This window comes from Jaculus jaculus, chromosome 22 (genome assembly GCF_020740685.1).
Source record: "Jaculus jaculus isolate mJacJac1 chromosome 22, mJacJac1.mat.Y.cur, whole genome shotgun sequence".
NCBI classification, from domain to species: Eukaryota; Metazoa; Chordata; class Mammalia; order Rodentia; family Dipodidae; genus Jaculus; species Jaculus jaculus.
In genome coordinates, this window is record NC_059123.1 from 8,868,175 (window position 1) to 8,885,692 (window position 17,518).

The following is a 17,518-nucleotide window of genomic DNA, read 5'->3' on the forward strand; positions in this document are numbered from 1 at the left end:
TCTTGGAACCATAGAGTTTCCCCCCACCGCTGGATCGACAGGGCCAGAGTCGCTTCCGCTCTAATGCAACTCCCAATTGGTTGGATGTCCTCTAAGGGGCCGCCCTCATACCGTGGATTGGCACCCACGTAGCCCAATAGAAATAAGGAGAGCTAAGGCTGACATGTGATTGGCTGATTGTCTTGCCTGACCGGGCGTGCTGAGGTGAACGCTGGAAGCTCCCGCTGTTAAGCTGTGTGATCCGCTTTAGCTCTCAGAAAACCGGATTGTGTGTTGTTCCAGGTTCTTGGGGTCGCGTTGGTCGTCGGGTAGTGAACGGATGCGATTCTTTAGCAGCAGCTCGTTTGAAAACGAGTTTTTTTTTTTTAATTATTCGAGAGAGAGGGATGCAGGTAGAGAATGGGCATTCCAAGTCACTGCAAAGGAACTCCAGGCACATGCGCCACCTTGTGCATCTAGCTTTAGGTGGGTCCTGGGGAATCGAACCCGGGTTCCTTTGGCTTTGCAGGAAAGCGCCTTAACCGCCAAGCCCTCTCTCCAGCCGTGGAAAGGCGTTTAATACGTCGCAAGCGTCTTCATCTCCCCGTTGGGCACCTGCACAGGTGGAAATCCAGCGGTGGTTCACAGCTTTTGTAGACCCGAATTAATAATAAATCAGTCCCCGCGTGAGGGTCACAAGTATTACAACATTCGTTTTTTTCCCCCCAATATTTTGTTGTATATATCTATTTGCAAGCAGAGAGAGAGAGAGAGAATATGAATGAGAATGAATGGGCATACCAGGCCCTCCAGCCGCACGTGCCACTTTGTGCATCTGCCTTTGCATGGGTACTGGGGAGTTGAGCCCTGGTTGTTAGGCCTTGCAAGCAAGTGCCTTATATGCTAAACCAATTAGGTTTTGTTTTGTTTTGAAGAGGGCGTGCACAGAACACTTGTAGTTAGTTGAAATTTGCGAGGTGCTTCCTTCCTGTCTGGTGTTTCATCAGCATGATGCACACTCAGGAGGTAGGGGTAGGAGGATCACCATGATTTTAAGGACACCCTGAGATTACACACGAATTACAGGCCAGCCTGGGCTAGAATGAGACCCTAGTCCTTTAAAAAAAAAAATTGGAGGTATGTTGAGCATTTAAAAAAAATATTTTATTTATTTATTTATTTATTTATTTATTTATTTATTTATTTATTTGAGAGAGAGATACAGAAATAGGCAGGGGGAGAGAGGGAGAGAGAAAACGGGCACACCAGGGCCTCCAGCCACTGCAAATGGACTCCAGATGCGTGCACCCCCTTGTGCATCTGGCTTATGTGCGTCCTGGGGAATTGAACCTGGGTCCTTTGGCTTTGCAGACAAGTGCCTTAACGGCTAAGCCATCTCTCCAGCCCTATATTGAGCATTTTTATTCCAAGGATTGTTTCTTATGCTTGGATATAAAAATCAACAGTATAATAAAATTTTTAAAGAGTCAGTGGGAATATTATCTTGGGAAGGATTTAGGAAACAAACGGGACATGTAAAGGAATTACATGAACCCAGCAGGCCAGCATAGCCTTTGGGCCTTCTAATACTTTACATAGCAGAGACATCAGCTTCTCTTCTGCTAGTATGTAAAATGAATTTATATTCTTGTTTTCCAGAAAAAAAAATCATAATTAATTATGACTTTCTTTTAAATGTCAGGTGCTTAAAAAATTTATTTACTTATTTGAATGCACGGTGAGTGTGTGTGTGTGTGTGTGTGTGTGTGTGTGTATGTGTAGTGCCAGGGCCTCTTGCCACTGCAAACAAACTCCAGATGTACATGCCTGTTTTTTTACATCTGGCTTTTGCAGGTGTACTGGGGATTTGGGCCTGGACTGGCGGACTTTGCAAGCAAGCACCTTTAACCACTGAGCCATCCTCCCAGTCGCTAGTCTCTAAATGTTGGATTCAATTTTTAAAAAAATTTATTTATTTATTTATTTTTGGTTTTCTGAAGTAGGGTTTCACTCTAGCTCAGGCTGACTTGGAATTCACTATGTAGTCTCAGGGTGGCCTCAAACTCATGGTGATCCTCTTACCTCTGCCTCCTGAGTGCTGGGATTAAAGGCCTGCACCACCATGCTCGACATTTATTTATTTATTTGAGAGAGAGAGAGAGAGAGAGAGAGAGAGAGAGAGAGGGAGGGAGGGAGGGAGAGAGAGAGAGAGAGAGAGAGAGAGAGAGAGAGAGAGAGAGAGAGAGAGAATATGGGCACACCAGGGCCTCTAGCCACTGCAAACGAACTTCAGATGTATGCACCACCTTGTATCTGGCTTATGTGGGTCCTGGGGAATCAAACCTGAGTTCTTTGGCTTTATAGGAAAGTTCCTTGACTGCTAAGCCATCTCTCCAGACCAAATGTAAGATTCTTAAGGAATAGTGAGTTTCCTTCTTCATCCTGAGTGCTTATTATGCATATATAGCTGGATGTGATTTTTTTGTTTGCTTTATTTATTTATTTTGTTTTGTTTTGTTTTTTGAGGTATGGTCTCACTCTAGCCCAGGCTGACTTGGAATTCGTATGTAATCTCAGGGTGTCCTTAAAATCATGGTGATCCTCCTACCCCTGCTTCCCGAGTGTGCACCATGCTGATGAAAGACCAGACAGGGAGGAAGCACCTCGCAAATGTCAACTGACTCAAGCTCGCAGCTATCCTCCTACCTCTGCCTCCCAAATGCTGTGATTAGAGGTGCGCGCCACCACACCAAGCTGTTACTTATTTTTTAAAATATTATGTATTTGAGAGAGAGGGAAAAGGCAGATAGATAGGGAGAGGAAAAAATGGGTGCTCCAGGGCCTCCAGCCACTGCGAATGAACTCCAGATGCATGTGCCACTTTGCATCTGGCTTATGTGGGTCCTGGGGAATCAGACCTCTGTCCTTAGGGTTTCACAGGCAAGTGCCTTAACGGCTAAGCCATCTCCCCAACCCTCTTGTTTGCTTTAAAACATGTTCCTGAGTGTTCGGCCACTGAAGTGATTCCTAGTCACCACAGATGGTCAGTATTAATTGCAGTATACAAACAGAAATTTTATTATTTATAGTTTATCTTTTTTTTTCAAATCCACTCAGATTATATTGTGCAATTACAAGAAATTCACAGGTCCATTGTTTTCTTTCATCCTTGAGGCAAGTTGTTATAAATTATTTTACAGTCTTTTTCAGTTTACAGAAAATTGTATTGAATCTAATGCTAAAGATCTGCTAGTATTTATTTCATTTGAAGTCCACCGGTTTGTGTCTAGCTAAACATTACTAAATTTCATTTCATTAGCTGTTTGAAGTTCGTGGTTGTAGAAATGAAAGTCTGCAGTCAGTAACATATGTGAGGATTTTGACTGGGAATTGGAAAAGGAAACAGTAAAAGCATTTTCAGGGCTGTGGATTTGGTCATGCAGGGTAAGAAAACATCCTGGAAGAATCTTCTTCCTCTTAAGAGTCAAGCAACAACCGATTTAAGAGCTCATTGTTGATATAAAACTCGGGTCATATAATTCTACCATCTCCAGTTCCCCTTTCCAGACTGCTTGCTGCCTTATGTCCTTATTGGATGCATGTGAACAAGGAACCTCATATTGATGTGACAGTGACAGCGTTAGCCAGAGGGAAGCGCAGAAATATCACAGTGGCAAATAAAACGACTGTTCACTGTATTTGGCGTTTCACTGTGTTGGTGACCTCAGTGATGGCCTGATGGTATTTTTCTGAGGCTGACTTGAATTCCACAAGATGCTTCTCATAACTTTTGATGGCTGCTTGAAGCTGCGTTTTTTCCACTGCTCCCAGGATGGCACGGAAGATCATGTCTATGCCAAGGCCGAGAGCAGCGACCCCAATGCTACCCAAAAGAGAAGCACCGATTTGAGCTAACACACCCACCAACTTGCTAATGATGCCAGATGTGACACTGGAGCCCACCAGCTTCACGGCCACGGCACTGGCAGCTGCCGTGGCTTCCCCCAGGATGACCGAAATGACTTTCTGTACTATGGCGATTTTCTCGGTTTCCCTTTCCTTAATATCCTGGAGTTTCCTATAGAGGGTGGGCTCCAGCTTATCTCTAAGTGCCTCATCAACCTTCTGCAGCTCCTTCTGGATCTCCACCATGGCCTGGATGATGATGTCGCAGTTTTCCTTGATGGTTCCCTCTCTTCTCATTTCGATCAGGGCCAGCCTGCACCCCAGGTGCACGTTTAGAACGCCTGTCAGCTCGTTGGTGGCATGGAAGCTGTCAGCGAGGCAGTCCAGGAGCTGCTTGTGCAGCCGATTCACTTCCTGTCGCCTCCTTGGGTTTTCCGGGTAGAGGAAGTCACTCTGGGCCATATTTGCAGTATGATCTCTGGAAAATATGACAGTGAATCTTTGCTGAAAATCTTGCAAAAATATCTGTGTCATAAATAAGGGGTCATAAGCTGAAGGATTCTCAGAAAAATAAATTTAATATTTTAAAAATATTTTTTATTTATTTGACAAAGAAAGAGGGAGAGAGAGAGAAAAAAAGAGAGAGAATGGGCACGCAAGGGCCTACAGCCACTGCAAATGAACTCCAGATGCACGTGCCTCCTTGGGCATCTGGCTAACATGGGACCTGGGGAATCAAACCTGAGTCCTTTGGCTTTGCAGGCAAATGCCTTAATGGCTAAGCCATCCCTCCAGCCCAAAATAGATTTAATTTTTAATATTACATATCACAGAGATCCTCCTACCTCTGCCTCCGTGAGTGCTGGGATTAAAGGTGTGTGCCACTCCCATGCCTGGCTTAATGATTTTTTTTTTTTTTTTTTTGGAGATGATCTCTCATAGCGCAGTCTGGCCTTGAACCCACTCACTATATAGCTGGCACTGTCCTTGAACTCCTGATCCTTGTGCCTCTACCTCCCAAGTAAGTGCTAGGATTATAGGCATGTGCCACCATACCTGGTTTATGTGGTGGCACATAATCAAACCCAGGGCCTCATGTATGCTGTGCAGTCTAGCACCTAGCTACATCCCTAGCCCTCAAATGGTTAGTTCTTTATTATTTATTTATTAACTTTAAAATTTTAATTTTATTTATTTGCAAGCAGAGCGAGAGAGAAGAGAGAGAATTGGTGTGCCAGGGCCTCTAGCCACTGAAAATGAACTGTAGATGTATTTGCTCTCTTGTGATCTGGTTTACATGGGCACTGGGGAATCAAACCTGGGTCCTTTGGCTTTGCAGGCAAGCACTTTAACTGCTAAGCTATCTCTCTGGTCCTATTGTCTATTTTTATTTATTTATTTATTTGTTTGTTTGTTTGTTTGTTTGTTTTGAGGTAGGGTCTCACTCTAGCTCATGCTGACCTGGAATTCACTATGTAGTCTCAGGCTGGCCTTGAACTCACAGTGATCTGCCTATCTCTGCCTGCTGAGTGCTGGGATTAAAGGTGTGTACCACCATGCCCATCTTCCACCCCCCCCCTTTTTTTTGTTGTTTGTTGGTTTATTTGAGAGGAGAAAGAGAATGAAAATGGGTGTGCCAGGGCCTCTGACCACCGCAAATGATCTGAACATGCATGTGACACCTTGTGCATCAGCCTTTATGTGGGTACTGGGCAATCAAACCTGGGTTCTTTCTCTTTGCTAGCAAGTGCCTTAACCACTAAGCCATCTCTCCAGCCGCCCCCACCTTTTATTTAGCATTTATTTTTTGGGACAGTCTTACTCTGTAGCCAAGCTCACCTTGAACTCACAGTGGTCCTCTTGCCTCAGCCTCCTTAGTGCTGGGCCACCATGTCCAGCCATGTGCACAGCTGTTATTAAGATAAGTTAGAGAGGAGATGCCATCTTATGTACATATGAGAGATCAAGGGGTGGAAGCCCACTGTAGAACACACGACATGAATCAGGGTGGGCACGTCTTGTGTTTGGGCTTCTCACTTAGCACACCATTTGCAGAGAGAGACAGAAAAAGAGAGTGGGGGGTGGGGGAGAGAGAGAGAGAAAGAGCGCAGTGTGCAACCATTCTTTCTGAGTTTATTCTGGTGGAAAAACAATCCAAGTTTGAGCCCAGGGAGAAGTCTATGCTAATTTGTATATCTGCCTCTGTTTCCAGGTGCCTGGAACTTTTCCTTTTCCTTTGCACTTTTTTTTTATAGTTGAACCTTTTATTTTATTTTATTTTTAATTTTTTTATTGACAACTTCCATAATTGTAAATAATATCCCATGGGAATTCCCTACCTCCCTCCACTTTCCCCTTTGAAACTCCATTCTCCACCATATCCCCTTCCCCTCTCAATCAGTCTCTCTTTTATTTTGATGTCTTGATCTTTTCCTCCTATTATGATGGTCTTGTGTAGGTAGTGTTAGACACTGAGGTCATGGGTATCCAGGCTACTTTGTGTGTGGAGGAGCACGTCGTAAGGAGTCCTACCCTTCCTTTGGCTCTTACATTCTTTCCGCCACCTCTTCCGCAATGGACCCTGAGCCTTGGAAGGTGTGATGGAGATATTTCAGTGCTGATCACTCCTCTGTCACTTCTTGTTAGCACCATGGTGCCTTCTAAGTCATCCCAAGGTCACTGCCATATATAGAGAGAAGGTTCTCTAGCCTTCTTTTACAATCTTAAGAGAAATGTATAAAAGTGGAGAGGTTTTCTGGATCTGTGTGGGATCCAACAACTCTCTTTCTGAGTAAACAACATCCTGATGAATTTGAACCCTGTTTCACATTGTGGCTCTTGGTCTCATATATGAACTTCAGAAATGTGGAATAGAAGAATGAAGATTTTTTTCAAGAAAGCAAATGTGTTTTAAAAAATCCCCCCAAATAAAATGTGAAAATAATATGTATCTCAAGTCTTAAAAGGTGTAATTTGAAAATTGAAAGGAGACATATTTCTAAAATGAGTTGGGGGCTGGAGAGATGGCTTAGCAGTTAAAGTGTTTGCCTGCAAAACCAAAGGACCCCAGTTTGATTCCCCAGGACCCACATAAGCCAGATGCACACTGGGCGCATGCATCTGGAGTTCATTTGCAGTGGCTAGATGCCCTGGAGTGCCCATTTTCTCTCTCTCTTTCTCTCTCTGTTTCTCTCTCTACCTCTTTTTCTCCCTCTCACATAAATAAATAAAATATATTTTAAAATGAGTTGGTGAGTGTATGGGATACCACAAGGGCAAATATATGTGCATATATCACAATACCACACACACTCCACATAACATGCATGCATACATACGTGCATATTACACATGCACACACACCACACATATACACATCACACCCCCCACATACACACCATACCACATCACATATACACACAAGCAAAAAATAAAAATTGAAAAATGAAGCTAGGCACGGTGGTACACGCCTTTAACCTCAGTACTTGGAAGGCAGAGGCAGGAGGATCGCTGTGAGTTCAAGGCCACCCTGACACTACATAGTGAATTCTGGGTGATCATGACCTAGAGTGAGACCCTACTTCAAAACACACACACAAAAAAAAGAAAGAAAACACACTGAAACATCCTGGTAAAATGAACAACCATGATCAGAAATTTACTTTTATCCTTGATTTGGATCAGTAATATACATATATACACATATCTGTCCAAACATATATACATACAACAACAAAATAATACCTAATAGACAATTATCCACATATTTGGAAAATTTTCTAATTCTATTCCATTTTTTAAAAAATTGGTTGCCCATGATCTATTAAATAGTCCCCAAACTCACCAGCTGGTTGGAAAATAGCAATTTGATGAGCATCAGTTTGGCCTTTGACTCCTATTTTCCCTTCTTTAAAATTTTTCATCAGATCTTAGTATGAAATGGAAACTCCAGTTTCTGTCTTTGAAGTTAGAGTACAGTCACCTGTGTCCCCATGAAGACATTTAGGTGAGTGGAGTCTTTCTTATCTTGAAAAAGTAGGAATATGTATCTTGCAGTGATCACAGGCAATTATAGGGAGGTTTCTCTGTACCTCACGCTAAGTGGAGAGAGGAAACCTACGCTGGGATGGGAGGTCAAATGCTTTCTAGTGTTTGATTTTATTTTATTATTTGCAAGGAGAGGGAGGGGAAGAGGGAGATTGAGAGAAGGGAGAATGGGCACGACAGGGCCTCTAGGCACTGCAAACGACTCCAGACACGTGTGCCACCTTGTGCATCTGGCTTTACATGAATGTTAGGGAATCCAACTTGGGTCCTTAGGTTGTGCAAGCAAGCACCTTAACTGCTAAGCCATCTCTCCAGCCCTAGTGTTTGATTCTTTTTAATTGACTGATCGTGAAATCATAACTTCACAAAATGTATGTGAAAAGGCTGAACCAGTGAGAGTACCTTTTCAGGAAAAGAAATGACAGCCCCCCGCCCCTATATAAACATACTATAAGAGCATAATAGTAAACAATATTGTCTAGGCACAAAATGCATGCCAGGTGTGGTGGTGCACACCTTTAATACCAGCACTTGAGAGGCAGAGGTAGGAGGATTGTTGTGAGTTCGAGGCCACCCTGAGACTGCATAGAGAATTCCAGGTCAGCCTGAGCCAGAGTGAGACCCTACCTGGAAAAACAAAAAGCAACAACAACAACAACAAAAGAATAGACAGATTCATGAAAAACAATCCTCGAAGTAGACCCATCCATTTAATAATGTTGAATCCCAAATCATAGTAATTGAGATAACTCTGTCTTAAGTGGTTCTGACATGATGGGCTAGTCTAGCAATTATTAGCATATGTCAATATCCAGTGACACAGTCACTCCAAGAATATAATTTCCAGATGTTTGCATGGAGGATTTCATAACCCTAATCTCAAAAGAAAAAAATATGCAAAAATTTGAACAACATAAGCTAGGTGTGGTGGCTCATGCCTATAATCCCAGCACTCAGGAGGCAGAGGTAAGACGATTGTCATGATCTCAAAACCACCCTGAGACTACATAGTGAATTCAAGGTCAGCCTGGGCTAGAGTGAGACCCTACCTCGAAAACCGCCCCCCAAAAATTGACCAACAAAGACCAATGTGAGTAGAACTGAGGCAAACTGGGAAAAATGCAATACAAATGAAAAATAGTATTATTTTAGGTATTTACCCCAAAGGGTTTTATTGTTAACAAGGCTGGAAATAGCTTAAAATATTAATGTCTTTAGACTTGCAGGCTGAGTTCTCAATGCCAACCTATGATTTTGTTCCACTAATAAGGTTACGTAAGAGACTCCATAATGTGCTCCGAATTATTTTTCCTTTTAATGAAACAGGACTTTTGTTGTTCAGAGTCAGGTTTACCTCATTAGTAATTTCTTTTTTCAAAATTTCTTTCATATATATATATATTTTATTTTTAAATTAATTTTTTGGAGGTAGGATCTCACCCTAGCCCATGCTAACCTATAACTCAATCTGTAGTTTCAGGCTGATCTCCAACTTCCAGTGATCCTCCTTCCTCTGCCTCCTGAGTGCTAGGATGGGATAAAAGGCATGGGCCACCATGCCTAATTAGTAATTTCTTAGTTTTTGAGGTGGAAAGTGGGGAAGGTTCCTTGCACAAATAGGTCTGTAAGACTTATCAGACCTGCTCAGGTGTGTCTGGGCTGCCTGAGTATAATGCAAATTTATGTTCCCTTTCAAAGTGAGATAGGTGTGAGAGGCTTGGGACAAGGGTAGGATGAAGGTACAACAGTTGAGTTATAAATTGGACTGGTGACACTGGACAAGCCTGGTGAAGAAAGCAATTCAGCAGTGTGAGAAATTTTAGAAGTTAATTAGTTAGAAATAAGCTCCTGTCCTTGGCTGGAGAGATGCCTTAACAATTAAGGCATTTGCCTGCAAAGCCAAAGGACCCAGGTTCAATTCCCCAGGACTCATGTGAGCCAGATGCACGAGGTGGCACATGCATCTGGAGTTCATTTGCAGTGGCTGGGGGCCCTGACACACCCATTCTCTCTCTCTCTCCCTCTCTCCCTCTTTCTCCCTCTTTCTTTCTCTCTCTCAAATAAATAAACAAAATAAAAATATTAAAAAAGAAATAAGATCTATCCTCAACTCTGACAGACAGACTAGAAGTCAAAACAGTTACTCCTATGTGAAGCTCCTTAATTTAATTTAAAACTAAGAAATTAAGAGATTTCTATCCTACATTTCCCAAATGGGCCCATTTCCTTTCAGTCTGTAATTATGAAGTTCCCTCTCTCTACTTTTATTTTATATATATGTAAATATATATAAAATATATATTTTATATATTTGAAGCAAGCCCAACAGACTGACCTATTTTTAATGAGAGAGGGAGAGAGAACTGGTGCGCCAGGTCCTCCAGCCACTGCAATTGAAGTGTGGCACCTTTCATGCATGTGTGACCTTACACGCTTCTGTCACCTTGTGTGTCTGGTTTATGCGGGACTTGGAGAGTCAGACATGGATCCTTAGGCTTCGTAGACAAGCACCTTAAGTGCTAAACCATTTCTCCAGCCCTCTGATTTAATTCTTGTCTAAAAATAACTAACCTGAAAGTAACCTGAGGTTAACCAGTCAGGTGTTTTTCCACTGTCTGCATCGCCTGTCTCCCTGGCCCTGCCTTACTAGGGAGGGGAGAGCGTGACCACCCGCACTTTGTTTTGTTTCCGCTCGCTCCCATTCTGTTCTGTTTAAAGAGCCAATGTCCTCTGCTCAACTCTCTTATTCCATAGAATGTTATGGAATGAGGGATTGTCCTATGCCAGGACTGAAAACGAAGCCAAGTAACCAGCTTCAACCTTGTTGTCATTTGTGTTTGGCACAGTGTAACAGAGAATGTTTTACTATGGGTAAGTTATTATGTTAAGTTCTGTATCGCATACAAGAAAAATATGTGGTTCCTGCTTTCTGGAAATTTCTAATTTAGTTAGAAAAAATAAAACAGAGTTGTAAGTCCACTGTCATGTTGCAAATCCTTTGTCAAACAAATTTGTGTTTGACTTATCCAAAATAATATTTGGTCAACTTGCACCTAAACCTGTTGTAATGTATACTGACACCGTCCTAAGATAGAGGCATATGATCACTCAGGACAGTTGACAGTTTGCTCTTTGAACTGATCCTCTTTGAGTAGGTTAAGGAGAGGTTACCACTGTGAGAACACGGATTGGCAATGTGCTTACACTGCGCCTCTGAACCATGGTCTTCTGAATCCCAAATTGACTACTACATTTGGCCAAACAAGAGGCATGCAATTAACTGGATTTGTGCATCTTTTTGGTTCTTTAGGCTTTTCAGAGATAGAGTTGCCCTCTAGCCCAGGTTGACTTGGAATGCACTAGGTAGTCTCAGGTTGGCCTCGAATTCACAGCAATCCTACCTCTGACTCCAGGGTACTGGGATTAAAGCTGTGCACCACCATGCCTGGCTAGATTCGTGCATCTTTTTTTTTAAATATTTTTTTAGGGGTGGAGATATGGCCTAGTGGTTAAGTCCCTTGCCTGCAAAGCCAATGGGCCCAGGTTTAACTCCCCAGGACCCACATAAGCCAGATGCACAAGATGGTACATGGGTCTGGAGTTCATTTGCAATGGCTGGAGACCCTGGTGTGCCCATTCTCTCTCTCTCTTTGCCTCTTTCTCTCCCTCCCTGTCTTTCTCAAATAAATACATCAAAATAAAATATTAAAAATATATTTTATTTATTTATTTATTTGCCAGTAGAAAGAGAGAGGTCAGGAGAGAGAATGAATGGGCACACCAGGGTCTCTACCCTTCTGCAAATGAGTTCCAGATGCATGGGCTGCCTTGTGCTTTATGTGGGTATCGGGGCATCGAACCTGGGTTGTTAGACGTTGCAGGCAAATGCCTTTACCGTTAAGTTATCTCTGTAGCCGCTCGTGCATCTTAAAGAATGCAGTCGTAATGATCTGCATGATCGTAATGAGATTCCATTGATTCCTTACCAAGAGCACTTACTACTATGCCCAAAAGGAGTCCTGGGCCATAGGCGCTTCACCTTCTCACACTCGCAATGGCCACGTGCCTGTGGACTGGACAGACTGCGGAGTGGCAGGCAGCTCAGTGGTACATTTAGCCAGGGTCAGATTACCTGCACCTTCCTATGGCAAGTTTGGTTTGTATACAATTTGAGTTATCACAGGACCAGTGCTTGCTGTCAGTGAAAATATTCCATTTGTGGGGGTGCGGGTGGGACTGGAGAGATGGCTCAGACGTGCTTGCCTGTAAAACCTAATGAACTAGGTTTGATTCCCCAGGATCCATGTAAAGCCAGATGCACAAAGGGCCCCAATACATCTGCAGTTCCTTTGCAGTCCCTGGCATGCCTATTCTCTTTCTCTGTCTTTGCTTGCAATTCGGTCAATCTGTCCCTCCCTCCCTCCCTCCCTCCCTCCCTCCCTCCCTCCCTCCCTCCCTCCCTCCCTCCATCCATCCATCCTTGTGGGTGGTTTACAACCTACTTCTGTGCAGAGCTTGCGTGGTCTCTTGAACTTGTTATTGGAGTCTATTTGAGTTTAGGATCTCTACAGCAGCCTGCTGGGGAGTAGCTGGCCACCAGGTGGAGATCTTGGCTCCTGGAAGTCTAATCCTATCCCAGCAGTTAATTCTACTGTCCATGCTCAAGACATTTGGGGTCGGGTGGATTTTAGGTGTGGTTGCGCTCAGCTACATACAATCTCAGCACTTGGAAGGTGGAGACAAGAGGATCAGGAGTTCAAAACCAGCTTGTGCTACTTTAAACTGTATTTTTCTTTAAGAAAAGGGATGATTACATCTAAAAATCAAGGTTATTTCATGATATTATTAGGAAAAGAACCACATTATGAAAATAAAAATATACTGGTTGTCACATTTTAAAAGAATTAAATTTATTTGCAAGGCGAGGGAGAGAGAGAAGTGAATGGGCATGCCAGGACTTCTAGCTGATGCAAATAAACTCCAGATGCACATGCCATTTTGTGCATCTGGCTTTACGTAGGTACTGGGGAATCAAACCCAATTTGTTAGGCTTTGCAGGTAAGTGCCTTAACCACAGAGCTATCTCTTCAGCCCTCTATGAATTTTTAAGTAGAGGAAGAAACATACCTGTAACCATCCTGTGACTGTCTATATTGACTGTAAACTTGCCAGGACCAGGAATCCCCTGTGAAGGATCTCCTAGGGAGGGATGGCCTCAGTTAGGTTCCCTGAGAGATTATCTTTTGTTGTTGGTTGTTTTTGCTTTTTGAGGTAATGTCTCCCTCTAGCCCAGGCTCACCTGGAATTCACTTGGTAGTCTCAGGGTGGCCTAGTGAGATTCTCTTAATTGGGTTAATGGTGAAGGCCCACCCTGACTTTGGGGGGCACTGTTCCATGGGCTGGGGTCCTGAACTGTACAAAAGAGAGGGGGCTGAGAAGCAGCATGCTTCGCTTTACTCCTCTTTTCTTCCCCACTGCGGATGATGGCGTGTGACCAGTTCTGCTGTTGAGATCCTGTCCCCATGCCGCCCTGCGCCACGATGAGCTGCGCCCGGAACTGGGAGCTGGACCAGCCCTTCCTCCCTGACGCTGATCAGGTATTTTGTCCCAGAATGAGATGTTGACTGATAAATCCACTATCTTGATTTTTTAAATGCTATTATTATTATTTTTGTTTTTTACAAAAATATCTGTATTTATTTATTTGCAGGCTGGAGGGATGGCTTGGCGGTTAAGGAATTTGCCTGCAAAGCCAAAGGACCCAGGTTCAATTCCTCAGGACCCACGTTGGACAGATGCACAAGGGGACGCACATGTCTGGAGTTCGTTTGCAATGGCTGGAGGCCCTGGTGTGTCCATTTTCTCTCTCTCTCTCTCTCTCTGTCAAATAAATAAATAAAAATATCTATTTGCAAGAAGAGAGACATAAAGAGAAGAGAGAAAGAGAGAGAATGGGCGCACCAGGGCCTCCAACTGTGGCAAGCAAACTCTAGATGCATGCACTACTTTGTGCATCTAGCCTTAAGTGGGAATCAAACCTGGGTTATTAGGTTTTGCAAGCCATCTCTCCAGTCCTTTTGTTGTTTTTTTGTCCTTGAGGCAGGGTCTCACTCTAGCCCAGGCTGACCAAAAACTGTCTTTGTAGTTCCAGGCTAGACTCAAACTCTCAGTGATCTTCCTACTCAAGTGCTGGGATTAAAGGTATGAGCCCACCTTTTTGTTGTTATATTAAGATTTTTTTTTGCTTTTTTTTTTTTTAAATGTTGGGTCCCATTCTATCCCAGACTGACTTGGAACTCACTCTGTAGTGCCAAGTTTGCCTCAGACTCAAAGTGATCCTCTTACCTCTGCCTCCTGAGTGCTGGGATTAAAGGTGTGCTCCATCACACCTGGCTTTTTTTATACTTGCACATCTGTCTTTACAGAGTTGAAATAACATTCAAGTTGTAATAATAATAAAATTCTTCTCTCATGCTAATTCACTTAAATACACTCTTGCATTTCTTGTTTCATAAGTATTTTATTAGTTACATAAGTTATTCCAATTATGTAAATCATATTTTAGTAAGTTTCATATTGTTATATCATTATTTTAAATCATATTCTAATGAAGTTTGATAAATATGGTTACTTTTGCCTCCCTTATCTGAATTTTTACTTCAGGATAAATAGAGAAACCACATAGTTAATGGGAATTAAATTTTTTGTTGTTTCCTTCAAGGTAGGGCCTCACTCTAGCCCAGGCTGACCTGGAATTCACTATGTAGTCTCAGGCTAGACTCCCACATCTGCCTTCCAAGGGCTAGGATTAAAGCTCTGTGCCACCCCTCCTGGCAGAGAGAGAATGGATGCATCAGGGCCTCCAGCCACTGCATAGGAACTCCAGATGCATGCACTACTTTGTGCATCTGGCTTTACATGGGTACTGGGGAACTGAATTCAGGTTGTTAAGTTTTGCAGGCAAGCACCTCAACTACTGAGCCATCTTTCCAGTCCTGGGTATTAAAATTTTTATGATTTTTTAAATTGCATTCCACAGATTTTCACACGGATGTCATACCCAGTTCTTGGCATCCCCAGTGACCACCAAGGAGAACCAAACGTACGCAAGGGCAAGGAGCTTTATTTCAGGCTTAAGCTCGGTGTCTTGACTTTGCCAACGCAGTGGATCCACACAAGAGCCCTGAGCAGTGTGAGGGTAGGGTTTTTATAGGGATCTGAACATAGAAGAAGGGGATGGGCACCTGATTGGTTGATTTAAACAGTGTACTCTTCTGGTTGGCTTAGGATTTTGGCGGGCAAAGTTGGCGGGCTGGGGCTAGGGGAACTGAACTTATCTATGACTACAGGAATGTATGGTGTAGTCTGTTTCCAGTAACTGTTAAACCCACCCTTACCAGAAGATAAAAAACTTAGACCTTGCCGGGAAACAGAAACTTAGGCCTACTGAGGACTCTGAAGTCTGTCATGGCGTCCATCTGGTTCCTGAGTCCTTCAACGGACACCCAAAGTAAATTGTAACACTGGGGTACCAACCTCTTCCAAAGTCAAAAATGGTCCTGTTAATGGGCTGGAAAGATGGCTTAGCGGTTAAGGCATTTGCCTGCAAAGCCAAAAGATGCAGGTTCGATTCCCCATGACCCATGTAATCCAGATGCACAAGGTGGCACATGTGTCTGGAGTTCATTTGCAGTGGCTGAAGGCCCTGATGTGCCCGTTTTCTCTCTCTCCCTCCCTCCCTCTTTCTCTCTGTCTCTCAAATAAATAAATTTTTAAAAAAATGGTCCTGTTAAAACTGTATTGAAGCCGGGCGTGGTGGCGCACGCCTTTAATCCCAGCACTTGGGAGGCAGAGGTAGGAGGATTGTCATGAGTTCAAGGCCACCCTGAGACTACATAGTGAATTCCAGGTCAGCCTGGACCAGAGTGAGACCCTACCTTGAACCCCCCCCAGAAAAAACCAAAAAAACCCAAAAACAACAACAACAAAAAAACCCCACCTGTATTGAGCTGGAGAGATGGCTTAGTGGTTAAGTGCTTGCCTGTGAAGCCTAAGGACCCTGGTTGGAGGCTCGATTCCCCAGGTCCCACGTTAGCCAAATGCACAAGGAGACGCACGTGTCTGGAGTTTGTTTGCAGTGGCTGGAGGCCCTGGTGCGTCTATTCTCTCTCTCTCTTGCCTCTTTCTCTCTCTGTCACTCTCAAATAAATATAAATGAACAAACAAACAAAAAACCCGAATAAATAAAATAAAACAAAAACCATATTGACTTGGGGAACATAAAAGTACATTTCAAAAAGAGGCCTTTTTCTCTTTTCAAAATTACACATTGAAAAAAAAATTTTTTTTTTCAAGGTAAGATCTCACTCTAGCCCAGGCTGACCTGGAACTCACTCTGTAGTTCTAGGCTGGCCTCAAACTCACGGCAATCTTTCCACCGCTGCCTCCCGAGTGCTGGGATCCAAGGCGTGCGCCACCATGCTCAGCCATGTATTGAAAAATGCAAGACAAAATGATACGGTTGGTATCTGGAAAGGATGGTTGCTGAGGGTTATGGAGATTGGGCTTGTTTTGATAACTTCGGGAGCTGGGTTGGGGGTACATGGCGAGTTTATTATATTGTTGCCTCCACCTCTGTGTGGATTTGAACATTTCCTGAAATGACATGTGAATGAGAGAGGGAGAAACAGAGAGGGAGAGAGAGAGAGAGAGAGAGAGAGAGAGAGAACACTTGTGCTTTCCTCACTTTTGTCACTGTTCCTCTGCCCAAATGGGGTCCTTCTATGGTGTAAATGTCAGGTTTGCTTGTTTGGGAGTATGGACACAGCCCACCAAGTCAGAAGCCTCACATACAATGCTAGCAGCTGCCACCTAGTTAATTCACCTCAAAACCATCGTATTGACTTCCTTTTGAAAAGTCAACTGTGATGTGATGATGAACCTCCTTCTGATGTCAGCTCTCTGGAGGGATACTGGGAACAGAGGCGCTGATGTTCCTGAGCAGGAAGCAGTTCATCAAGACCCTTCGTGGATTTATCAAAAGGTCTGCATTGTGCCCAGGGGCATTTCTCAGAAAAGAATGTTCCTCCCCCTCAGGAAGATAGCCGGCTGTGCGGAGACACAGCCTATTTTAAACACGATCCAATTCACGGAGAGTTAAGTGGTGCCCGGGACAGTCCACCTCACTCCTTGACAGACAGGACCTGAGTGCCCCTGTGATGTCGGGGATCACGGAGGAGAACGTTGGGTCCACACTGACACACCCACGCAGACGCACTTTATCCTCTCTAAAATGGCCTTTGCTCCTTGTCCTCTGTGCTTTCTCTCAGAGGTCATTCAATTTCTTCTTTCCTTGCTGTGAAAAGTCCTGGAGTAGAACTCCCGCCCTGGGATCCTCTCATCCCAAAGCTTTTACCCTATTCCAGACTGACGTGTTATTCCCAAATCCCTTAGCTACTGACAACCACAGTGGGTTATCTCAGCACTGACCGAAACACCCACAGAGCTTACCTCGCCCTCGCCTTGCCTCTGAGTCTGTCCCCGCAGCTGTTCAGGAGCGATGCTGAAGTGCCTTTTCATCTGCTTT

At 43.6% G+C, this 17,518-nt stretch overlaps 1 protein-coding gene and 1 long non-coding RNA gene across 2 annotated transcripts; one reads left to right on the forward strand and one right to left on the reverse strand.

Annotated features, from left to right (window-relative positions):
- The first annotated feature begins 209 nt into the window (after window positions 1–209).
- On the forward strand, window positions 210–4,478 carry LOC123456423. The gene is made up of 2 exons (XR_006634519.1): window positions 210–465; window positions 3,423–4,478. It is a non-coding gene; the product is annotated as an uncharacterized LOC123456423 (long non-coding RNA).
- Window positions 3,141–17,518, reverse strand: Smco3 (single-pass membrane protein with coiled-coil domains 3). Its single transcript, XM_004664439.2, has 2 exons — window positions 17,443–17,518; window positions 3,141–4,363 (listed from the first exon to the last, which is right to left on the reverse strand). Exon 2 carries the CDS (start codon window positions 4,345–4,347, stop codon window positions 3,670–3,672), a length of 678 nt encoding a protein of 225 aa, XP_004664496.2. The 5' UTR covers window positions 4,348–4,363; window positions 17,443–17,518; the 3' UTR covers window positions 3,141–3,669.